General features: G+C 43.4%; 1 protein-coding gene across 1 annotated transcript in view; it reads left to right on the plus strand.

The window, feature by feature from the left end:
• The window catches only part of LOC139280730 (dedicator of cytokinesis protein 4-like), a 511,619-nt gene that overhangs the window by 216,257 nt on the left and 268,431 nt on the right, over nt 1–26,931 (plus strand). Inside the window, exons 9-11 of the mRNA XM_070900388.1 lie at nt 11,202–11,283; nt 19,946–20,006; nt 20,123–20,270. Coding sequence (XP_070756489.1) covers nt 11,202–11,283; nt 19,946–20,006; nt 20,123–20,270 — 291 coding nt within the window. The remainder of the gene's footprint in view (nt 1–11,201; nt 11,284–19,945; nt 20,007–20,122; nt 20,271–26,931) is intronic.

Below are 26,931 nucleotides of genomic sequence, written 5' to 3' on the forward strand. Positions count from 1 at the left end.
TGCCAAGCCTTTTTGAATTGTCAAATAAAACCCAAACTAAAAGAATATTTTCTTTCCTTCCCCTCTACCAGGATATTTTGGTTAACTGTTTGAGCACTGTGATTTTTTTTCTACAAAGATCAACAATATTCTATTCTACCAGCCTATGCCATACAAGATATCTAAGTCTGCATATTCTGCTACACACCACAAACCCCTCCTCCCCAGCATTTTTGAAGCCATCAAAAGAGTTCATCCACCTTTTGAGTGTAAGTTGAAGCACTCCCAAAATAGAGTGCATGATGCTTGCTCCAGGGATCCTCATTGCATAGGTTTCAAATTCCTAGCCATTACACTAATGCCAAATTCGCAACTGAACACTCAAAAATGTATTTATTTTCTTCCCACCTCCCCTTTCCTTGGTATATATGCTTGCCCATCTCATTGCTGGGAAAATCAAGCTCTATAAAGGTGAATATTTCTCTGCACCCTTCCCCCCGTCTTTTCTAACTTTTATAGATTTGTGTCACAGTACTCTTGAATAAGCAGATTCCTGGGCAGGGTGATGGCCAGTGATAGATCTGCAATGATTCCAACTTCTCAATTGGAGTCCCTCTAATTTCAGACATTCCTGGTCTTTCTAACTCCAGAGGAACAAGGCCTCCTCCTAACCTCTGGATGGGCATGGAGGCAAGTCCTGCCAGAAAAGACCAATAGCATCATTGAAACAGTTGACCTGAAAGGAGGCTTGTGGGACTCTTGGGTTCCTTATGCTTGTCATCCCTCTCCCTATCATGGCACAGCAGCAACCCCCATATGTCCTCTCATTAAACTAGAACCATAGAGTTTACAGCACTAACATTTATATGTCTGCACCGCATTTACTAGAGCAATCCAAAACTAATCCCACAGACGATATTCTTCCCATAGTCCTGTAATTTTCTCTGCTCCACATGTTTATCCAAATTACCCTTAAAAGAACCAATGGTTTCTGTCTATTTCTTTCGGATGAGATTTGAAACCAAGGACCCGTCTTCCCCTTCGAGTAGACATAAAAGATCCTGTGGCAGTATTTCTGAGAAGAGCAGGGGAATTTTCCCGCTGTCCTGTCCAATATTTATCCTTCAATCAACATCACTGAAAAAAGACAGCTAATCTGGTCATTATCACATTGCTGTTTGTGGGAGCTTGTTGTGCACACATTGTGTGCTGTGTTTCCTACATTACAACAATTGTTACATTTCAAAAGTGCTTCATTGGCTGTAAAAAAAAAAAGAAGAAATTTCTCCTAACAACGTTCCTCACTTTTAATAATCATTTAAATTGACAATCCCTCGAGAAAATAGTCTTTCTCATCATTCAATCAAAACTCTTCATAATTTTAGAAACATTCATTAACTCTACCCTTAGTCTTTCCAATGAAATATATTGCCATCTTTTGTTCTTCCTTCCATAATGTATTACTTCACAGGTATCTGCATTGAACTGTATCTGCATTGAACTGCACCTGCAAACTGTCTGCCCATTCTGCTAATCCATCTGTCTTCCCAAAGTTTTTACAGTCTTCCTTACTGGTTGCCAACCCCCAACTTTTGTGACATTGACAAATTTCAAGATTGTGTTCCTTATATCCAAATGTGTGGACCCAACCCTGACATCTGGGGTACACTATTTTCAACCCTTGAGATACTTTATTGAGCACCTTCTGAAAATCCTTATTGACTATCTACTGTTTTCCTTTCATCTAATGTGACAAGTTTCACGTGCAACAGGATTACTCTTCAAAGTTCAGTGCAAGCCATTCACAGTTGAACAGTCCTTCCGAAGCATGGACAACCCCAATTGACACTTCTCTCTCTAGTCCATACTGTGCTCCATGATCTTGGAAATTCAGGCCTGAATTGAACTAAGCACAAAAAAATCTAGACCGACACTTGAGATGCTGTACTTTCGGATGAGATGTTAAACCAAGGCTTTCAAGTGGATGTAGAAGATCCCATGGCACTATTTTGAAGAAGAGCAGAGAGTTATCCCCTGTGTCCTGGCCAATATTTAGCCCTCAATCAACGTCACAAAAAAAACATTATCTGGTCATTATCACATTGCTGTTTGTGGGAGCTTACTTGTGCGCAAATTGGCTGCCACATTTCCCACATTACAAAAGTGACTACTCCATAAGTACTTCATTGGCTATAACGCACTTTCAGACGTATGATGGTCGTGAAAGGCACTATATAAATCCAAGTCTTTCTTTCCTAAGTTTCTGGAATGGACCCAAAAGTACCATGTAATAGGCATGCACCATAATCTAAGGAAAAGATTAAAAAGAAAAATACTTGACCTTGTCTTGCATGATCTCGCCCCTTGCCTACCTGGTACCAGCTTCTCTCCCCCTTGCAGGTTTACACAGTTCTTATTCCAGCAAGATGATGTTTCCCTCACCTGTAGTTTCAACCAATATCAGCAACAACTTCTCTAACATATTTTATATTGAAAGACATCTGCGAGTGATTTGCGGGTTAAGGAAATTAACTGTGAACATGAAGGGAATGGTTAGAGAAATTTGTGAATCTTGGGTGGAGTCATTTTCTGGGTATTTAATTACTCAAAAATTAATTGATGATTTAACAGTCAATAGTTAATGATTTCACAACAACCAAAATGCCACAAAATAAAATTTAGGTAAAAGATGACTTTAGTTTAATTTTAGCATTTTAAATAAGTGAAAATCTAGTCCAAGCTCCATGGTTCTCAAAGAAGTGGCCTGCGAACACTTAATTATTCAGTCCATATACTTAAGGAAGAAATCGCCGGTGGGATGGAGGCCCAGTGTGCAACGGCCACCTTATGTTAAAAGAACTCGCGCACAGGCATCTTCCACCTTCAAAATGAAGTTCGGGACCTGGAACGTCAGGACCCTCATGGACATCTCCAACAGCGACAGACCGGAATGCCACACCGCCATTGTTGCCCGGGAACTTGGATGCTACAATGTCGACATCGCCACCCTAAGCAAGACCTGGTGGGCAGGGGAAGGCCAGCTCAAAGAATAAGATGGAGGTTACACCTTCTTCTAGAAAGGCAAACCAGAAGAAGGCGGCCGCCTCCACGGAGTCGCTTTCGCCATCAAGAACGAGCTAGTCAACCACCTCAGAGACTCCCCCTGTTGGATTAGCGAACTGTCTCATGATTTTTCGGCTCACCCTATCCCGGAACCAGTGCGCCACAGTTATCAGTGCGTACGCCCCAACACTCGACGCAACAGATGAGGTCAAAGAGGGATTTTACTCCAGCCTCGAACAATCCCTGTCCCGTGTCCCTACTAATAACAAACTGATCCTTCTTGTCGACTTCAACGCCACAGTCGATAAGGACACAGACCTCTGGGGAGGCGTGATCGGCAGGGAGGGGGTAGGGAAAACCAACTCCAGCGGTACCCTGCTCCTGACAAAATGCTGAGAACATGACCTTGTCATCACCAACACCTTGTTCCACCAGAGGGACAAGTACAAGGCATCGTGGCAACACCCTTGCTCCAAACATTGGCAACTGCTCAACTAAGTCATCGTTCAAGCAAAGGATCTCAAGGACGTGCGCATCACCCGCGCCATGACAGCAGCCGACGACTGCTGGATAGACCACTGCCTAATCCATTCCGTCATCAACATTAATATAAAGCCCAAAAGTGACGACGGCAACAGAAGCAATGCCACAGAAAAATCAACGCTGGGGCATTTAAAAACCCAGCGAAGAGAGCCCTATACAGCCAGCGTCTCACTGCTAACCCGGTGACCCTTGATGACCCTGAGACGCAGAGTGCCCACAGTGCTTGGTCTGCCTTCCAGGCCACCAGAACTAATGCCTGTGAAGCAACGCTCGGCCACTCAACTAGGAAACATCAGGACTGGTTTGATGAGAATGGCCAGGAGATCCAAGAGCTAATAAATCGTAAGCGCAGGGCATTTCTAAACTTAAAGCAACAACCCAACTCGGGAGCAGCAAAGCAGCTTTTCAGACGGCTTAAGGTTGAGGTCCAACAAAAGACCCGTGACCTAAAGAATAGATGGTGGGTGGAGAAAGCACAGGAGATTCAGCAGCTGGCTGACAGCCATGATGTGCGAGGATTCTTCACCGCAGTCAAGTCCACCTACGGCCCAAGGTCCCACCCCACTGCTGGCCAAGAATGGGGAGACACTCATCAAAGACAGTGAGGCAGTCAGGACCCGCTGGAAGGAGCACTTCGAAGATCTCCTTAATTGAGACTCTGCCTTTGACATGAGTGTCCTTGACTCCATCCTGCAGCATGCTACCCGCCACCACCTCAGTGAGACCCCAACACTGCATGAGGTAGAAAAGGTTATCCATCAGGAACAACAAGGCATCAGGAGCAGATGGAATCCCCGGTGAGGCACTAAAGTATGGTGGAGAGGCATTATTGGCACAAATGCATGACCTCACACCTCTCATCTGGAAGGAAGAGAGCATGCTAGCAGATCTCAGAGATGCAGTAATTGTGACCATCTTTATAAAAAAAAAAGGGGGACAAGTCCGACTGCGGCAACGACAGAGGAATCGCCCTGTTGTTGACCACTGGGAATGTCATCGCTAGAATCCTTCTCAACTGTCTTTTCCCTGTGGCTGAGGAGCTTCTCCCAGAGTACAATGGACATGATCTTTACGGTGCAACAACTGCAAGAGAAATGCAGGGAACAGCACTGTAATGTCTGTAGCTCCACACTGTGGACGTATTGTGTTACTGCAACTGGAGGGTTTAATAAAAGATAGGTCACCTGACAAGCAGGAAGTTCCACAAGCTTCCACAGACTGTTCTGGAAGATCTGCCATTTTAAAGACTTGTGTGCAGTGTGTGCTTCTGTGGATTTATCACAAGCACCAACCCTTGTACATGGCCTCCTTTGACCTTACAAAGGCCTTTGACACTGTTGACCGCAAGGGACTGTGGAACGTCGTCCTCTGTTTTGGATGCCCCCAAATGTTTGTTGCCATCATCTGTCTGCTCCATGACGACATGCAAGCCGTGGTCCTGACCAATGGATCCACCACAGACCCAATCCACATCCGGACTGGGGTCAAGCAGGGCTGCGCCAACCCTCCTCTTGATCTTCCTCGCTGCAATGCTCCACCTCACATTCAACAAGCTCCCCACTGGAGTGGAACTAAACTATAGAACCAGTGGGAACCTGTTCAACCTTCATCACCTCCAGGCTAGATCCCAGACCGTCCCATCCTCTGTCGTCGAACTATAGTACACGGACGACGTTTGAGTCTGCGCGCATTCAGCGACTGAACTCTAAGCCATCATCAACATCTTCACCGAGGCGTTTAAAAACATGGGCCTTAAACTAAACATCTGTAAGACAAAGGTCCTCCACCAACCTGACCCCGCCGCACAGCACTGCCCCCCAGTTATCAAGATCCATGGCGCGGCCCTGGACAATGTGGACCACTTTCCATACCTCGGGAGCCTATTGTCAGCAAGGGTAGACATCGACGACGAGGTTCAACACTGCCTCCAGTGCACTTCGATCGCCTGAGGAAGAGAGTGTTCGAAGATTAGGCCCTCAAATCTGGCACCAAGCTTATGGTCTACAGGGCTGTAGTGATACCCGCCCACCTGTATGGCTGAGAAACGTGGACCATATACAGTAGACATCTCAAATCGCTGGAGAAATACCACCAACGATGTCTCCGCAAGATCCTGCAAATCCCTGGGTGGATAGATGCACTAATGTCGATGTTCTCGATCAGGCCAACATCCCCAGCATCGAAGTACTGACCACACTCGACGAGCTCCATTGGGCGGGCCACATTGTCTGCATGCCCAACACAAGACTCCGAAAGCAAGTGCCCAACTCGGAACTCTTACACGGCAAGCGAGCCCGAGGTGGGCAGAGGAAACGTTTAAAAGACACCCTCAAAGCTTCCTTGATAAAGTGCAACATCCCCACCGACACCTGGGAATCCCTGGCCAAAGACCATTCTAAGTGGAGGAGGAGCATCTGGGAGGGCGCTGAGCACCTCAAGTCTTGTCGCCAACAGCATGCAGAAAACAAGCGCAGGCAGCAGAAAGAGCGTGCGGCAAACCAGACCACCCTTTCCTTCAACGATTGTCCCACCTGTGACAGAGACAGTAATTCCTATATTGGACTGTACAGTCACCTGAGAACTCCCTTTTACAGTGGAAACAAGCCTTCCTCAATTTCGCAGGACTGCCTATGATGATGATGATTGAATGCTAATCAGTAGGGAGTTAACAGGAATTGATTACAGCATAATTATAAAATACATCTTCAAGGCTGTTAGCTGAACAAATTCAATCCTTCATTATTGGTTTGCTGTGGTACTGCACTGTTTTAATTGCAGTCTGTTTTTACATTGGGTATCTGGTAAAATTCACGTTGATGACAGTTGTAAATGTTATTTTCATTCGACTTTTTAACCTTCAAATAATTTTGTTACTGGGATGCTTTTAAAATTATGATAGCTCCCAAGTTCTCTGCTGAAATCCAGAGTTCTGCACTAAGAGAATGCTTCCATCATTGAAACAGTCGGTGCCCTCTGTGACTCCAAATCTATTGGCCCGGATTTTCTGGGGTCTCTGACTGCGTACACGGCTGTAAGTGCCCCGCAAGTTCTGGGTTTCCGTGTGCGATGCGCAAAAACCCGAACCTTGTGATCTGTCAAGTTTGAGCTTGGCAGATCCACCTCATCCACAGGAAATGGACTTTTGCTGGTGGAGAGTTGAGCTATTTGCCCAACTACTGCCCAGCGAATGCCCACACAACTCTTACACCTGGTAAAAGGAAGCGTAGGGCCGCCTTTTATCAACGTGCGAGTATTAATAAATATGATTTTTTTTTAATTACTTAAACTTAAACAACCTTTAAAATTAGTGTAGGTTATTTTTAGCCCCTTTTAAAATGTTTAAATGTATTTTTCAAAAAATTTACCTTTTTGTTTTAAATGTTTAATTAAATTGTATTTTAATTACCTTTGAACATGCAATGATTTATTTTTTATTAGACTGGTCTGTAATTGTGGTTTTTAGGGGATTCCTATTTATGCTAATGGGAATGATGTACATAAATAGAATCTCCAAAAGCATAATGGGGATTGCCCTTTTTGATTGGTTGGGCCGGCCTACATGAATGATCCCATGGACGCTTGCGAACCTCGTGCACCCCTGGGATACCCGTGGGCCTTTATGCAGGCATTCACATAGAGGCCGAGGACCACAAGTGTCCAAACCTATGGGACCATCAGGTAGGTGCAGAGTTCACTTGCGGTTCGGAGGCATTTGGCAGCGGGAAGCCCCTGACCGCAAATTCTGGGCCAATATGTCACAAGAATAAACCTGTATTATTAGACAACGGAAATGGTCCCGGCACAAGACTCACTGGACCAAGGTGTTTCTATTGGCCAGTGGCAGAGGAGGAAAACTATCGTTCACAGTTTAAAAAAAAAAGAGACATCAGTGATGCTTAATTGCCAGAAGACATCTCATTTGCCCAGGATGGGTGTGACTTTCCCTTGTGGATTAATTAGAGCATCAATACAATAATCCATATTGTGCCTGAAATTAAAGGCACAGCCTACTGTTTCCAAAAAAGATTAGCAGATGGGGGACAAGGGAAAGAAGAGGGTTACAGAAGAAAGCCTGGATGCCAGATGTCACAAAACATGTCAATCACCAAGTTATAAATGCTAAATCTACATCTTAAATACGACAAGAATATTTTGTGTTTGTTTTTTCATCTGCACCATTCAATCCGATGATATTGTCTGTCAGTCATTGAGACTGAGAACTTTACATTATCGTAAAACAGAATATTGAGAAAGGGGAATTATGTTGATTTTTCAGTAATTTAAGATAGGCACTCAGAGTGTAAAATATTTAAATTTGATCATTATTTAAAAGAAGGATTGATCGTTGATTTTAAAATGTTTGACAGTAATTTATTTTTAAAATACAAATCTTTCATTGAGAACCTTTTACTTTGTTTCACTTGTAAAATGTTTTAATAGTTTTTGTATCAAATGACAAGTATTTGTTTTAAATTCTGTAGTTCCAGTATAAACAAAAATAAACAGAACTAAAACATTTTATTAGAAATTTCTGAAATTGCAGCTACTTAAAATAGTGGTCAAAATTATTATGGATCTCATTTAATTTTGTAAACTAGCTTGTTTTACTGATTATTAAAAGAAAGTACAATAGAGAATCTATTAGAATGATCAGTTCCTCGGATTGTGACAGTTGAAAAGAAATCAGGCAATGATTTATGGTCTTTTGAAACACCAAGATTGTATTCTCCATTTCCTGAAAAATAAAAGATGTTAATATTGCTGTAACTGAATATCATTCATCTTATAATTACATGAACAGCTTATTCCCGAGCCCCTGAGACTCACTTCAGTACCTTTTTTCCTCATTAAGTCAATGACTTATTTTAATGCCACTTTTAAACATGATGGCAGGCTTTATATTAACAAGAGCACCAACATAAATGATAAAACATTTTGTCAGGTTTAATTTACAGTATTTGTGAAAGGTGCCGAATAAATTCTGTGTACTGAGCACAAGCTTTTATTCTGTGATTTATTAGTTGTGTGATGATGTGCATTTTTTCCAGCTTCCTGAGCAATATGTCAGCCTGGAGTTTCCTCTGTGGGCCAATCTCATTAGAATATATTCGAATATAAAATGGACATAAATCAGCATAAATAATCGGGGGCCCAAGGAAAGTGGAAACCTCGCACCATATATTTCTCCAAGTGTGAAAATTAAGGTTTCAGCTCATTCAACAACATTCATGCACATTTGTCACATGTGTAAGAACCTACAATCGAGGAAGAGTTTTAATGAGACTAATGCTGATGTCATAAAAAGCCATTCAGAGAAACAAAATATAGAGCAGATCTCAGTGAGGATACATTTTTTAAAAAACACTCTCAAAAATTTGCAATAAAACACCAGAAAAGTGACCTTGTTTCCTGCTGCACCTGAAAATCTGGTCCTATTTGGAAAAATAGCCTCTGAGCGAGCGCGGTTGCAGGAAACTCATTTCCATGGCTCTGTAACTTGGGGACGGGGCCATTATTACGTGTGGCGGTGCGTTCGGACGGAGGAATCGATAGACGATTGTAAAAGATTGAAGAAATTTGAGCATAACTTGTGCATCAAAAATTCTGCAATTGTTCAGGCCCCACACAGTTGATTTGCAGCCAAATTGTGCATGCAGCATGCCGCAAATATGCAGGAAATTCCATGCCGGCGTCTTGCGGGATTGTTTGCAATATGTCTGTCTTTTTACATTTTTAGAGTTATTGTTAGATCTCCCAGTTAAAACATTTTCTATTTTTACATGTATTTTCTTCGCTTATTTATTCCTCTCCTTCGAGTCCCCAGAAACAATTCCCCAGCCAAAATGATGAGCAGATATCCTGCTCGTAGAACTGGGCTTTTAATCTGTGTATCAGGAAGTACAAAAGAGCATTTGTCAGTAACCCACCTTCTGACTTCTCCCTCTTTCTCTTGTGGGGGGGCGGGGGGAATCTGTCCTTGGTTTGACACTTCTCATTAGCATTTTATTTTAATTTCAGAAACATTTGAATGGAATTAGCTAATAAAATTTAAAATTCATCCTTTTTATAACAGTATATAAATTCCATTTTTCTGAATTATGAGCTGTTTCAACTAAAATAAAAGCAAAAAATGCAGGATCTACTTTGTAGTTTCATTAGCATCTAGAAAGAGCAACGATAGGTTTATCTTCATCAGGAAACCTGACAGATTAACCTATCTTTTTTCTCATTTAAGATGCTAATGGATTCATGTTTATGGTATTTTCTGCTTTCATTTCACATTTCTAGCAGTTCCATTATTTTAAATCAAACCTTCAAAACGTTTCAACAGTGTCTTAAGTGATTTTTAAAATTTTAATGTGGCTCCAAAATTTTCAACAAAAATCCTTCTTGAAAACTAAAAATTGGAGGGAGTCAAAATGAATCAAAATACAATTCAATTCCCTAATAAACTAACCTATATTTAAAATTGGATGCACATAGACTAGTCCTCTTGCGTTAATTAGTGTCAGAGAACATACTTCATGTTTAATTAAACATCTCCCTGTTTGACACAAGTTTTTAATCTCCTAGTTTTGACAACACAACAGCAAGAGAAGTAAGGTGCCATTAGCACAGTTCTTTGTGCCCATTTTTCTGTTAAATTAATGAAGTACAGCAAAACATTTGCTTACTTTGAAAGAAAAAATGTCTTCATAATTTTTATTCAGCTCAGCAAAAACGTTGTACTTAGTTTTTAAAATAGTTACATTCTTGTGCATGTGACATAATATCAGTGTGCAAAGAATATTCTTGCTTGGAGATTTACGAGGAAGGTACCAGGGATGAGGGACTTCAGTTTATATGGATCGACTGGAGAAGTTGGGTGGCTGTTCTACATAGAGCAGAGCGGCGAACGTTAAGAGGAGATTTGACAGAGTTGTTGAAAATCATGTACGGTTTTGAAAAAGTAAATAAGGAGAAACAGTGGCAGAAGGGTCGGTAACCAGAGGACAGGGGTTTAAAGTGATTGGCAAAAGAACCAAAGGTGACATGAAAAACATTTTTCTGACGCAGCGAGTTGTTGTGATCTGGAATGCACCACCTGAAAGGTGGTGGCAGCCGATTCAATTGTAAATTTCAAAAAGGAATTCGATAAATACTGGAAGGGAAAATATTTCCATGGCGATTGGGGAAAGAGCAGGGGAGTGGAACTCATTGAATAGTGCTTTCAAAGAGCCAGCAAAGGCATAATGGGCCAAATGTCCTCATTCTGTGCTGTTTGTTCTATGATCCTATCAAAGGCCCTGTAATTATGTATAGTCTTGCACTATCTGTTGGATGTATGTCACTGCTGCCTTGCCAGCACCACAAGAAACTGTGTAAGGTGCTTCCAAGAAGATCATTTCAGCGCTAAACCTCATCAAGGCCTTTAAAATAATAATCATCATAAAACCCTTATTTTTCAGCTGGACTAGGCATATTGTATAAGTAGTAGTAATTTACTGGGAATATATAGTATTATGGATTGTCTCCAGTCGAGTAGCTGAGGGATGATTCTAAATTGTGATGTCTAAGACCACATGTGCTGCATCAAAAGATGATGGATCCTCATGGCTATCTTTATTTCCTTACAGTGAAAGGTTCTTTGTAAAACTGAATAAGAACGGTTTACCGAAATTCCCAGAGAGAATGGAAAGGCAATGCACACTCTTTGTTGTAAGTATAACGTTTACAGTTAAGTTAACTGGATATATGTTTGTGTAGTTCAGCATTCTTAGCTTGTTTGATAATTTAATATAAGTGCTGTTTAGACACAGTATTTGATCATTTGCAGACACCTCTTATGTTCCTCACCCCTATCTCTTGAAATTCGATTCATTTTGATATATCAAGCTTCTGCATGTATATACACTTTTATACTGTGACCTACGCTGCTCTTTATTCTAAGAGGAAAGGTAATTTTCATGCTTGTAATTTGTACATATAAATATTTTCATTCAGTGCAAAAAAAGTGAGTTTAGAATGACTAAATTCAGGCCACTGGCCATGTGCATCAAGTAACGTTTGCCAATAGCACAAAGGATTATCACCCCTCATAAAACCACAATAAAAAGTAGTAAATAAATTAGACATCACATGAGACTGGAAGTTACATGCTTTAAGATAGGAATCAGTTCACTCATTCACATAACTAGTCATTCACTCCGGAAAGATGAGTAAACAGGTTTCTTACTATCCTGCAATCATTAGTTCACATTAATATCTCAGATTTTAAAACAAAATACTGTATTTTTTTTTAAAAAGTATTTTGTGTATGGATATGTTCTTGAAGAGGAAATAAATTTAAATGGCACATTTTAATTCTATGAGCTGCATTGTAGTAATTTCTAGTTTAACTGACTTCTTGAAATATTTACACAAACTCAGTGTCATTTTGTGCTGAACCAACAAATATATGGGTTCAATTTTCCCGAGTTATATGCACTGTTTTTTTGGCGCATGCCGCTTTTTTTGGCCTAAATTTAAATATCCAAGTTTCCCCAAAGATTGTGCACCAGCGTAACTTGGTAATGATTTTTTTAGATTTGTTTTTTTTTTGCATCACAGCGGGTGTAACCTGATGTCTGCGCCAGTTTTTCACATTTAAGCAAGTTTAGCTAACTTTCATTTTTCCTAGGATGGCGTATGTGACCATTCCCAAAAAACCTTCTGGGCACTTAAGAAAAACCAGCGCATATCAAAAAATTGGCGCAGAAAGGCGCCAGAAGTTTAATGCAATTCTTAAATTTTGATTTTTTTCAAAGTGCCACACCACCACCACCGAACATCTCTAAACTGGGCTCGAGGGTCGGAGCATCAGCCGGCAGAATCAGTCCCTCATCCGGACGCGGGCTCGGCTTCGAAAGAAGCCCGGGTGGGGGGGGCAGGTGGTGGGGATGTGTGGAAGCCGAACTGAAGTGAAGTGAAGCCTTACACAATGCAGCAGCATCAAAAGAAGCCTGTGGGGGTGGTTTGCCGAGCCCCTGTGTCCGGGCGAGGGAGCGATTCTGCCAGCCGACCCTCAAGCCCGGTGAGGAGACGTTCAGTCGGTGGTCGGGTGGTACTTTGAAAAAAAATCTAAAATTAAAGAATTGCATTAGTCGTCGCTGCCCCAGATGTCTTCATTGAATGCTTAGCTTCCCGTTCTAAGCAAGCCTATTGCTCATACGCAGACCTGGGTGTGGTCCATTCTGGGGCGTTGACCGTGGGGAGAGAGAGAGAACAAAAGAAGCTTGTCCTGCTATTTTGAGCTTCTTGCAAAGGTACAATTTAATCATGGGGGCAATACTGACAATGCCATACCTCATGCAAGCCTTCTGCATGATGGTCCTGCGGAGGAGACAATTGATTCGACGTCATCGCATGAGGAACCTCCGAGCATTTAGGATGATGGGCAGAAGGCCTGACTCATATCGGGTATATCGAGACAGGCGTTCATACCTGCACCTGAGTGATGCAGACTGTGTGAGAAGGTTGCATTTCTGCACAGAAGTTGCAACTGAGATCTGTGAGCTAGTAAAAGCAGACCTGCAACCTAGAAGCGTCAGGAGGACTGCTTTGTCAGTTGAAGTGAAGGTTACAGCTGCACTTTCATTCTATGCATCGGTATCATTCCAGGCCACAACTGGGGATGTGTGCGCCATTTCTCAACATGCAACACATATCTGCATTTGGCAGGTGACTGCTGCACTATATGCCCAGAAGAATGACGAGATAAAGTTCCCCATGACCGCCTAGGCAATGCGTGAAAAGGCTGTGGGCTTCTCCAGGATTGCTGGCTTCCCAAAGATACAGGGCTGCGTTGATTGTACCCACATCGCCTTGCGAGCACGTTTGGAGGATTCAGAGATGTACAGGAACAGAAAAGGTTTCCACTCCGTTAATGTGCAGCTCGTGTGTGACGACATGCATCGCATCATGTCAGTTGACGCAAGATACCCTGGGAGCACCCATGATGCGTTTATCCTAAGCGAAAGCGTTTTATCTGCCATGTTTCAGCAACAGCCAGAAGGGCAGAGCTGGCTACTGGGAGACAAAGGGTACGGCCTCGCCACCTGGCTCATGACGTCCCTACGGAAGCCGGACGGAAGCAGACCGGAAATACAACATGTCACACGTTATGATACGCAGCATAATAGAGAGGACCATTGGCATCTTGAAACAATGCTTCGAATGCCTGGACCATTCCAGAGGCTACTTGTAATACTCCTCTGAGATTGTCGATCAGTTCACTGTTGTGTGCTGCATTCTGCATAACATAATCATCATGAGGCAGCAGCAGTTGGTAGTAGAAGACCCACCTGAGGTGAGGATGGCTGATGACGAGGAGGATGATGCAGAGGACGAGGAAGCCATGCAACGACCTGAACCCGGAGCACCACGGCGGAGGAGGGCAGGCCATCATGCCCCTTTAACGATTGCTCAAGCATTGCACCAGCAGCTCATCCGTGAACACTTTGCTGCAACTATTCTAAATGGACCATGTTTATTCTTTGGACCTGTTCCGTAATGTTGTGTTGTGTTAATGGAACAAATCGTGGAAATGATTCAGTTATAATTTAAAATATATTTTATTCAAAAGTTTAACAAACACTTGTTCGTACTTAATTTTAATAAACATATTCTGGTATCAAACTTTAAAGTTTTCACTTAAGATCACTTACAAACTTTTAAACTTGTAAATTTACATAACTTACAAAAAACTTTTAATTTGAGAACAGTTACAACAGTAACAACAATAATAATTACAACAACAACAGCAGCAAAAAAAGACTGCACCCATCTTTCTTCCACCTTATTCTAAGGCCGCCCGCTGTGATTGGTCTTGTTGACTCCATGACTCCAGCCCTGCCCGCAGGCAGTGGCACAGCATTTTTTGGGTTGGTACCAAGCTTATTCTTTCGAACATCTCGGATAATGCGCACTTCTTGATTGTGGCTGGGTGGGGGTGGGAGTGCGGGGGGGCAGGCAGTAATGTGGAAGGCCTGACTCGGGCCTCTTCAGAAGCTAGTCTGGAGATTGGAGTGGCAATTGATTCTGTCATTGGGCACTGAGGCATGTTCCCATATTGCAGCAGCCAACTCTGACATTCCCTCCCTCATGTTCCCGGACAGTGTTCCCGTTTCTCGTGAGAGTGTTGTTACTTCTCCCGGCACTCCTGACACCTCATCAGCCACCCCACTGATGTTGTCCAGGAGTGATTGTGTAAATTCAATGCTCTCCGCACTCATTGCCATCATGTGAACCTCATTTCTTAGATCCTCCATCTCAGGAGAGCGCTGTCAAGCTCTCTTTCCCCTGGGTGTGCCTCGCTGCACCCCATTGGAATCTCTAGCCTTGGACTGTGAGAAACCATGGATTGTCCAAACACTCGTACCATTCAGGAAAGGGCCTGGCATCTCAATGAATGGCACCTACACCTCCTTCAGAGTGAGTACAACAGTGGGGGCTTCATCGACCACCTCCCCCTGCCCCACACCCTCCCCCTCACCCACGTGCTCTTGGTCTGGAAAGTGGGATTGGAAAATGTTAGAAACATAGAAAATAGGTGCAGGCGTAGGCTATTCGACCCTTCGTGCCTGCAATAAGATCATGGCTGATCATTCACTTCAGTACCCCTTTCCTGCTTTCTCTCCATACCCTTTAATCCCTTTAGCCGTAAGGGTCATATCCAAATCCCACTTGAATATATCTCACGAACTGGCATCAACAACTCTCTGCGGAAGAGAATTCCACAGGTTAACAAATTTGAGTGACGAAGTTCCTCCTCATCTCGGTCCTAACTGGCTTACCCCTTATCCTTAGACTGTGACCCCTGGTTCTAGACTCCCCCAACATCAGGAACATTCTTCCTGCATCTAACCTGTCCAATCCCGTCAGAATTTTATATGTTTCTATGAGATCCCCTCTCATTCTTCTTAACTCCAGTGAATACAGGCCCAGTCGATCCAGTCTCTCCTCATATGTCAGTCCTGCCATCCCAGGAATCAGTCTGGTGAACCTTCGCTGCACTGCCTCAATAGCAAGAATGTCCTTCCTCAGATTAGGAGACCAAAACTGAACACAATATTCCAGGTGAGGCCTCACCAAGACCCTGTACAGCTGCAGCAAGACCTCCCTGCTCATATACTCAAATCCCCTAGCTATGAAGGCCAACATGCCATTTGCCGCCTTCACTGCCTGCTGCACCTGGATGCCAGTTTTCAATGACTGATGTACCATGACACCCAGGTCCTGTTGCACCTCCCCTTTTCCTAATCTGCCACCATTCAGATAATCTGCCTTCCTGTTTTTGCCACCAAAGTGGATAACCTCACATTTATCCACATTATACTGCATTTGCCATGCAATTTGCCCACTCACCTAACCTGTCCAAGTCACCCTGCAGCCTCTTAGCATCCTCCTCACAGCTCACACCGCCACCCAGCTTAGTGTCATCTGCAAACTTGAAGATATTACTCTCAATTCCTTCATCTAAATCATTGATGTATATTGTAAATAGCTGGGGTCCCAGCACTGAGCCCTGCAGCACCCCACTAGTCACTGCCTGCCATTCTGAAAAGGACCCGTTTATCCCGACTCTCTGCTTCCTGTCTGCCAACTAGTTCTCTATCCACGTCAATACATTACCCCCAATACCATGTGCTTTAATTTTGCGCACCAATCTTTCGTGTGGGACCTTGTCAAAAGCCTTTTGAAAGTCCAAATACACCACATCCACTGGTTCGCCCTTGTCCACTCTACTCGTTACATCCTCAAAAAATTCCAGAAGGTTCGTCAAGCATGATTTCCCTTTCATATAAATCCATGCTGACTTGGACCGATCCTGTCACTGCTTTCCAAATGCACTGCTATTTCATCTTTAATAATTGATTCCAACATTTTCCCCACTACTGATGTCAGGCTAACTGGTCTCTAATTCCCCAATTTCTCTCTCCCTCCTTTTTTAAAAAGTGGTGTTACATTAGCTACCCTCCAGTCCATAGGAACTGATCCAGAGTCGATAGACTGTTGGAAAATGATCATCAATGCATCCACTATTTCTAGTGCGACTTCCTTAAGTACTCTGGGATGCAGACCATCAGGGCCTGGGGATTTATCGGCCTTCAATCCCATCAATTTCCCTAACACAATTTCCCGCCTAATAAGGATTTCCTTCAGTTCCTCCTTCTCGCTAGATCCTCGGTCTCCTAGTATTTCCGGAACGTTATTTGTGTCTTCCTTCGTGAAGACAACCAAAATATTTGTTCAGTTGGTCTGCCATTTCTTTGTTCCCCATTATAAATTCACCTGACTCCGACTGCAAGGGACCTACATTTGTCTTCACTAATCTTTTTCTCTTCACATAGCTATAGAAGCTTTTGCAGTCAGTTTTTTATGTTCCCAGCCAAGCTTCTCCTCGTACTCTATTTTTCCCTCCTAATTAAACCCTTTGTCCTCCTCTGCTGAATTCTAAATTTCTCCCAGTGCACAGGTTTACTGCTTTTTCAGGCCAATTTATATGCCTCTTCCTTGAATTTAACACTATCCCTAATTTCCCTTGTTAGCCACGGTTGAGCGACCTTCCCCGTTTTATTTTTACTCCAGACAGGGACGTACAATTGTTGAAGTTTATCCATGTGATCTTTAAATGTTTACCATTGCCTATCCACCGTCAACCCTTTAAGTATCATTCGCCAGTCTATTCTAGCCAATTCACATCTCATACCATCGAAGTTACCTTTCTTTAAGTTCAGGACCCTAGTCTTTGAATGAACTGTGTCACTCTCCATCTTAATAAAGAATTCTACCATATTATGGTCATTCTTCCCCCAAGGGGCTTCTCACAACAAGATTGCTAATTAGTCCTTTCTCGTTACACATCACCCAGTCTAGGATGGCCAGCCCTCTAGTTGGTTCCTCGACATATTGGTTTAGAAAACCATCCCTAATACACTCCAGGAAATCCTCCTCCACCATACTGCTATCAGTTTGGTTAGCTCAATCTATATGTAGATTAAAGTCACCCATGATAATTGCTGTACCTTTATTGCATGCATCCCTAATTTCTTGTTTGATGCTGACCCCAACTTCTCTACTACTGTTTGGTGGTCTGTGCACAACTCCCACTAGCATTTTCTGCCCTTTGGTATTCCGCAGCTCCACCCATACAGATTCCACATCATCCAAGCTAATGTCCTTCCTTTCTATTGCGTTAATTTCTTCTCTAACCAGCAACACTACCCCACCTCTGTGGTGTATGTAGCACACAAATCACTGACTCCACACGGTCTGGTGTAAATCTAACTGCTGTGACCTTCGTCCTTTATTGTTCAGCTCCAGAGTGCCCTCAGGTGTGGTGGTCAGCCTTATATAGCACCTGTTGCAGCTACTACCAGGGTTTCCCACCACAGCGCCCTCTGTGGTGTGGCATAGTGCTTACATTACATTTAAGGTACTGGGACGACACACACATCATTACATAACAACCTCCTTTCCCTTTCTGTCTATCCTTCCTGAATGTTGAATACCCCTGGATGTTGAGTTCCCAGCTTTGTTCACCCTGGAGCCATGTCTCCGTAATCCCAATTTTATCATCTTCGTTCATAGCTGAATGCGCAGTTAATTCGTCCACCTTATTACGAATACTCCTTGCATTGAGGCGCACATTTCTTCTTTCTATCTTTTGCTTCTGCCCCCATTTTACTTCCCTCTGTCTCCTCCTCTTCTCTTCACGCTCGTCCGCGTCTGAATCTTTTAATGCATCAGCTTCAGCCTCGTCAGGGTTGGCCTCAAGTTCTGCAAAATATAATAGAACAGACAAATGGTTAGCAGCAGAGGAGGGGAGTAGGCTCTCGCAGTGCAGGCAGCAGCCTCATTTGAAGGACCACGATGAATGATAGCACATTGCATCAACCGAAGCGTAGCTGACGGAGACATCCCCATGAACCGAAGCTTGGCTAGCCTGCGCAGTACTTAACATTTAGCAAAGCCAGACTCTGGAATTTGCAGGACTTACCTTCTCCCTTGAATGTGGGCCCAGCTTGTGCAGTGGTGGATAGGCAAGACTCATCAAATCAGCGACCCTCCCTTCCAAGGGTGTCAGTGGGTGCAGATTTGCTGGGCCTTCTCCTGTTCGAGTTCTTTCCCTTTTGTTGTGTGCCACCTTCCTCTGCAAAGATGAAAATATAACTTTTTAGAGAGGGTGTCTTTCTACTGGGTGGGATATATACAGATGGTCACATTTACAATTGCAATTCCGTTGAATAAATAAAAATATTACTTACACTAACTACTTGACCAAGGTCCTGTCACTTCTTTTTGCACTGGCCTCCAGATCTCGTGGTGGTCACCATTGCACAGTCATCTTCTGCAACTTGGTTCCAGTGTTTCTTCATTTCTTTTGGTGAAACTTTTATGTGACCTCTGCTGGTGTTCAGCTCGTGCCATCTGGCCTCAATTATGGTAACTAGTGCCTCCACTTCATCCTGTAAGAATTTCTTGGTCCTTGAGCCGTGTTGCATCTTGTATTGCAGCACCGATTTTTCCAATGAGAATTAAAGTTCTCACACACAACTGGCTCTTTAAAAATGGTCAAATGCAGATAGGGGGCTGTACTGGGCATGCGCACCCATAGCAGTCACATCAAAAACGTCCATTTTTTCCCCGTGCATGAGCAGAAAGGAGGAGCATCGTTTTTTTCGATGCAGACAATAGGCTCCACCTCCCACTGCTACAGGACAGGCTCCGCGGTGCCAATTTAAAAAAAAATAGAGCGGGGAAACTTGCGAGTTATTTTTTTGGCGGAGTCGGCACCAAAAAAATGTGAATAACTCTTGCAGGACGCCAAAAAACGGCATTGAGGAAAATTGAGCCCACAATGTGGGTTTTTAAAAAATTATTCAGTGACATTAGATGTCATCCATCCTTTTGGGTTGTGCCAAAATATATAATGACATATTGAAAGAAAGAGCACCAGGCCTATCAATCCTCACCACAATTTTGGGATAATGCACTTGAAAGATCACAAACCTCTGCTCCGAATGTATCCATGTGTTTATCCATCACCCTCTTTAATTTTGGAACATCATTCACTCCCCATGCCAGCTTTGGATAGGCTATTCTAAATGTTTACTGCCCTCTGTATGAAGAGGATTGGGGTAGAAATTGGTCAGCACCCAACTGCGGGCACTAAATAGAGAGCGGGACTGCAATGTGCATCCAAAGAGGTCAGCCTGAGGCTCTCCCAAAATTGGTCCTTGATTTGTCTCCATGTCTTCGCCCTCCTCCTCGCCAATTCAGCAAAACATTGTCAAACTTTGTTGTTCAAATCTGGTCTGATTTCAAGTGTCTTTTTCAGGATTTGGGGAGCAGTGACCTCAGGAAGGATATATATATAACTGTTCACATTATAAGACTGGGTAAAGTTTATTTTATTCAAAAGACTTTTTGTCTTTTCAAACTATTTCTTCTTGTGTTTCTATACCATGACAATTTATTAAAAATGAATATATATTTATCTGGTGTGACATTTTAGGTCGAATGGCAGCAGGAGAAAAGAAAAACGCTTCCAACACACAATATCGACGGCCGTTTGGTTGTGCAGTCCTAAGCATTGCAGACTTGCTGCAAACTGAGAGGGACACCAGGGACTCTAAAGAGGACTACATGCTTAAAGTCTACATGTACAGTAACATTTATTTCTTTCAGTATTCTTTACCCAACAATGAGGTTCAAGAGACCAGATCGTCATTTCAAAAAGTTGATTAAATAATAGTTGTGGTATTGGGTTCATGGCAAAGTGACATAGGCAGGCATTAGTCTTGCTGGGCCACTAACTGCCAACAGGAGGTGATTTCAGCCCAGAAGCAACCTAGAGAGTTTTGGTGAACATGTTCGTCCATCAATGCCAACTCACAAGCAGACATTATTATTTGTAGCATGTAACTTCACTAACATTGGAAAAGTGCAGGTGCAGTGAAATAACCTATGTTTATTCGACTTAGCTATCAATGAACACTTTCTGCTGCCCAAAGAGCTGCTTCACAAACAGGAGCATAATCTATGACTCATACACTTGTGCAGAAGTTCGATGACTTAATTTTAAGGTTTAATTCTGTCAGTACATTAACTTCTTGCAGCACTAATTTTGGAATACCATCAATCAGCAGTAGTTTGTTAATTGCTAAATTGATTTTTGATTTTGGAATAGGTGAATTTTTGGAGAAATATACACTAGTTCAGAGTGAGATTTCTTTCAAACACTTGTTAAGGCGAAACAAAAATCGGAAATGCTGGAAATACCTAAATCAATTAACAGGTGGAATTTGCTGGAACGACGTGATTGTGATGTACGCCATAAATTGTACAGTTGCGTTCTCTGTTCATTTTGCACTATACTTGCACCACAATTTACTGGAAAACTGATCCAGCTACAACATAGTGAGGTCAATGATGAATCAGGGACCTCGTTCACGGAGCAGCCAATGCCTTGCCCTGCAGACCAACCACATGGCACGATAATAAGCTGAGGACAGCCGCCATTACTCGGATTGAGGCTTTGCACTTGGAGGTGAGTGAGCTGTAATTTCCAAAGTCACCTAAAATCAACATTATTTTTTTAAACTTTGTAAAATGCTGTAAAAAGTAATCTCCAGTGACTGCACATCCCCCTTTCCACATAAATATTGCAGAAGAGTTTAAGAAAAGGTCTCCAATTATTGGGGATGAGGTCGACCATCAGCAAGACCGGCTGCTGGAGACTGCGAGGGCTCTCCGATAGTTGACCAAGATGGCGTGGAGGGAGGTGACCAAAGGGTTGAGTGCCATATCGATCGTCCCACATTCAGGCGACCAGTGCCACAAAAGGTACAATGACCTGACCAGAGAAAACAAGGTAACCATTGTCTGGGCTTCAATCCAAAACTCAATTCTATTATGTGTAATAAATAAAAGTTATCTGTTGTTGTAACCAATTTTTTTCAAAGCGATCGAGTTGGAAAGGAGTTTTACTTCAAATTTAATATTTATAGAATGGGGGAAGGGTCAGATGCTTTCAAGATGTGATCTGTTTGTTTTCTCAAGGCAGAACCCAAAGACAAAAGTAAGTCATTAACAGTCTGTTGCCGTGGGAGGCAACCTTTTCAGAGTGGGCAGCTGATGAATCTAACGGCTTCGTATGTCTCTACTGAAGAAAAGATTCTAATGTTTGAAAAGAGCCCTGTCAGTTTGACACCTGCAGCTCTCACAAAGCAAGCCGCCGAACGTTTTCTCTGTTCTCTTTCTCCCCCTGCCCCCCAGCCGCAGGGTAAATCGATGAAAAGCATGTGCGAACGCGCAGTGAAGGAGGAATCCCCATGAGTTCACTCATCATGAGGACAGAGCCCTGCAGCTGCAGGGATTCTATGCTCTGTGAAATGGGGGGGGGTGAGGAAAAGTGGGGGAATATGTGACGGTGGCCATCTTCCTCGCACCCCCCCCCCCCCCCCCACAACCGACTGCTGCCTCCTCACTTATTCCAGCCCCTTCCATAGTGCATCGGACGCACCTGCCCCTTCCCTCCCGCCCCCTTGCTACTCACAGGCAGCCGTGATGCTCCAGTCACCGCCATGAGGTTTATTTAAAGGGACAGATATGGAGGAGCATTGGGTGCGAGGTCATGTACCCCGGCTCCCTCTAAGGATTGATGTTGCGCCCAAAGTGAAGAGGACTGCAAGTAGGTCTGCGAAGTGCGAAGGAGGAGAATTCAGGGGTATCGCAGGTATCTGGGGTCCATCGATGAACTCATGGTGCTCTTCCGTGGTGCACTGGACCAAATGGGTGGAGCTCAATAACCTGTGCCAGGCCTTGGAGAGGGTGCAGAGGAGATGTCGCAAAATGATAGCAGTGATGAGGGACTTCAGCTATGTGTCAAGACTGGAGAAGCTGGTATTGCTCTCCTTAAAGCAGAGAAGGTTAAGGAGAGATTTAATAGAAGTGTTCAACATTGAGGGGCTTTGATCGAGTAAATAAGGAGAAGCTGTTTCTACTGGCAGGTAACCAGAGGACAGAGATTTAAGGTCATTGGCAAAAGAACTAAGTTGAGGAGAAATGTGTTTACACAGTGAGTTGTTATGATCTTGCATGCACTGCCTGAAAAGGTGGTGGAAGCAGATTCAATAATAACTTTCAAAAGAGAATTGGATGTATACTTGAAAAGGGAAAACTTCCATGGCTATGAGGAAATAGCAGGGGAATGGGGCTAATTAGATAGCTCTACCAAAGAGCCCGCACTGGCATGATGGGTTGAACGACCTCCTCCTGTGCTGTGTGATTCTAGAAGGTTGTGCAGGACACCAATTGATGATGGAGGTGCCTGCAGCTGATGCCTGTGTGCCCCATTGCAACTGCAACGGTAGTTGGGGTCCTTGAGGGACATCCTGCTCATTTGCAGGAAGCAATCGGTTCCCAGGGACACGTCCCTCTACCCCCAGACTATGTGCTAGACGCACAAGTCTTGCAACACCTGGCTGCTGAGGACCACTCTCCAATGATTCAGCTGATGGCTGCCCCAACACAGGAGGCAGCTGTCAGTTGTGAGAGCGCACCTGTTCCCCATGTATCCTCGCAGTAGCATCAGGAACCAGTCACGTCCAAACACCCTGATCCCCACCAACATGTGGGACTCCGAGGCCATTCACATGGCACAAGGACTCGTGCATGTGCAGGGTAGGAGGCGCAGGTGTCGAGGGAGTTGGGTTCTTTTCTGCATGCAGAGTCCATCTCTACCTGCTCATTCTCACTCTCAACGTTCCCTCAGGCACACTTTGAACTCCAGAACAATCGTAAATAATTTGATATTTAAAATTATTGCTTATTTTTAATTGAAAAAAAAATGGTCAAATATTGCTGTTTCAAAAATTGTTGGAGAAATTTACATTTCAAGTGCCACGGAAAGATTTTGTGCAACTACCAATGCATTGCACTACTTTCTGATCACAGTACTGCTTAGCTTACAGGCACCGATGTAGACACGATCATTGTAGAATATTTATTTTCTACTGGCAACAGCATTTCTCTCCCAAGTGCTGTCTCAGGCAAAATTTTCACTATTTGTAAAACTATGCACTACTTTATAATTGACTACCTCAATATGTATTGCCACTGCTGGTCTTTTAGTCCTCAGCCACCGAGCTTGTTGCATGTCCTGCATTGCTGCTGTATGTAGAGGGGTGTGGACCTCTCCATTTGTGTCTGCAGGTATTAAAACAGTTCACTTTTCAATAGTTGTCTCTTGTTGAGTTACTCTGATGAGAGTTTGCTGTTTTATTGTTCTCATCTGCCTTTACACGATTGTTTGTTGACTGCTCGTCAGTGTACTATTGCACTAAATAAACATTCACTTGGCTTTAATCTTGCCTGTCCTTTGTGTTCACATCACCATGGGAATCATTCCACGGGAAAATAGTCCCAGACTTCCTGATCCAACATCTTTCTGCTGCTCTGGCCGATGCCACTGTGACTTTTTCTGGGAGGTTACTACCCATGGGCCCAGGACGTGTTGGGATCATCCGGTTCCACAGGAATCTTGTCTGCCAAGTTAAGAGTGAGCCCTCTTCCAGGGTGAAATTGTGTAGTGCGCAGCAGTCCACTACAATCTGTGCTACTTTAGCATATTGTCAGACTCCCCACCCTACCCCAGCCCCCATCCTGACCTGTCTAGGTACTGGAAGCGTGCTTTGAGAACCCCGAAGGTCCCCTCCAGCTCTTGTCGGGTTGTTGCATGTGCATGATTGTATCTTTCCTTTGCTGCGTTATTGGTGATGCAGAATGGTGTCATCAGCAGTGGCTTCAGTGGGTAGGCCTTGACCCCCAACCTCAGGATCTATCCACCTGCATGTCCCTCCCTGCTGTATAAGGCATGGATGGTGGAGTGGCGAAGGGCAAAGGTGTGATGAGCGCTTCCCCGATGCCCTGAGTTACCATGCAGGATCTTCAGTTGGGCATCGGCGGCAATTTGCACATTTAGTGAGCGGTAACTTCCTGTTGATGAAAGTAATGGGTTCATCAAATGGAGCCTTTAGCAGCACGTGCGTCCCATCGGAAACAACCCTGCATCCTGGGGAAGCCTGTGCAAATTGATGGATCTGACTCTTTGCTGAGTAAGGGACATGCATTCACTGGTCAGGTGCTCTGTGGATGAGGGCATTTGTCACCTGTTGAATGTAGGCCTTCACAGCTGATGTTAGAGGTCTCAAGTGGCTGACTGGTATGAACCGGGGCTGTAGAGATTGAGGGCTGTCATCACTTTCATTGCCACTGATAAGGCCAAGCGGAAGGTCGACTGCAGCTTCGGGTATTTCATGGAGCATTTCAGAGTTGGCCATTTGCTTTCTTCTTGAAGTGCAATCTGCGGACGCACAGATCCTCCAACAGTTGCTCAAATAACACATTTATTTTCTCTACACTCTCTGGAAGGGTTGGGGGTGGGTAGTCGTGAGATCAACTCAATCTCCAGCCATGGTGCCTTTGCTTATCCTCCAGGTAATCCATAATAATGAAGAACAGGAGAATGCCCTGTGGATAGGCTATTAAAATGTTTTCACCACCTAAATACAAATAAGAAGTGCAAATCTTGAAGGGAATTGCCTTGAGACACGAACAGGACTCTGGATTACAAAACTGGCCAGAAAAGATTGGCAAAACTGAGAGCATTAGAAGAAAAAAACCGGAACAATTTCCAGACGGCTGGAGTGTGGCTCCACAGTTTTCAATGTCCCTTTGTTGACCTCCTCGGCTGAGTCCTGTGAGGGCAATAATTCACATCAATACCAGGTTACCCACGCCATTAATTTTCAGTCTAAGTGGCTGTGACGGATTAATGGTGTAAATCCAGTAAATTAATGATCGGCAATGGCAGGCTGAGTGACGAGAACAAACTTTTATTGGTTTAGGTGAGCCAATCGGGAGCGACGCAAAACTTCCAGCAAATTATGGCACGGCACAACACAACTGATGGCATAACTTGCATATTCCATTATTTTCTGGAACTTTTATATATAAATAATGCGTCATTAATATAGCACAGGTTTCCAGCAAACTTTGGCCCAATCTTTGGAGGGAATTGAAGCTCAGTAATCTTTGGTAAAAGATTGGTCACTGCCAAAGCATGAACCTGTCTTTTCTCGTTACTACTATGTATTTCCAACACTTACTGTTTTTGTTTCCATTTCCATTATTTGCACTTATGAAGTCTCGAGATGCATTACAGTGGGCATTAATTCACTCTTCTGTACATTTGTTAAGTGTCAATTTGTGGGTTTACAGTCCCTTTGTTAAATACCCACAACATATTTAAGATGTGTTCCTCTTAAGAGTTGCAAAGTTGTAAGAAGAATAGAAACACTCTTTTATCACAGCTCATCATACATGAACAGCTGCTCTTTTATGTTTCCCATTTTAAAATAGTATAAGAATTTTTTGCTCAGCAGAACATTTAGATTTTTTGCTTATGGGAATTGATGATCCTGTGAAGGGATCTATTGTCGGTGTGATAAGTTGGGCTGATTGGTGCGGGTCATTTATTTCTTTTGAATATCATTTGGCTGATGTTGCTGAGAGTAGATATAAATGGTTGTTGTTGAATACTTTTCCAGAATGGAGGGAATTGAAGCTCAGTAATTCAAGGTGCATTGTGGCCTTAATTACTCCCAATACAATATTATTTCCATTTAATCAGAATGAAGACATTTAAATACAAAACACTTTATTTTCAGTGAGGATATGAGGGAGACAACTTACAATAGAAGCAAGTTGACCCAGTCGTAGGGGATTTGGTAGGACTTAAATTAATATCCCTGAATGTCCAACTAAAGCACATTATTTGGACGTATTCATTTTGGTCTGTTTATACTTCATCAGGTTTGAAACTGCAGTTAAAATGCTGTACTTTTCAAACGCTGGTCAGTAATTAATAGGTACAGATAAATGTATTTAATGTCCTAGTATTCTGTTGTGTTTAAACATAGTGGGCCTGAAATACCTCGGGGGTTCCGTAGCTCTCCCGCTCTGACTCTGCTGGGAGATTTGCAGAACCCTTCATCATGTTAAAGAATTAAAAAATAATAAAGCCAGATGGACACCCGTGCTTTGGGAGCCAACAGGCTGATTTTTTTTCGGGAGGGGGTGGGGTGGCGTCGAGAGTCTGGACAGCACCCCTACCCACGCCCTCGAGGGTGAAATAAGGCTGGGACTTTCAGCAGCCTGGGGCAAATGACACTTTGGGTACAACTCTGGCAGAAATGCTGTGCCCTCCTCTCCCATGTTAATGAGGTGTCCTCCCACTGACCCTGCAAACCTCAGTGGAAG

This window comes from Pristiophorus japonicus, chromosome 15, assembly GCF_044704955.1.
Source record: "Pristiophorus japonicus isolate sPriJap1 chromosome 15, sPriJap1.hap1, whole genome shotgun sequence".
In the NCBI taxonomy this organism is placed as follows: domain Eukaryota; kingdom Metazoa; phylum Chordata; class Chondrichthyes; family Pristiophoridae; genus Pristiophorus; species Pristiophorus japonicus.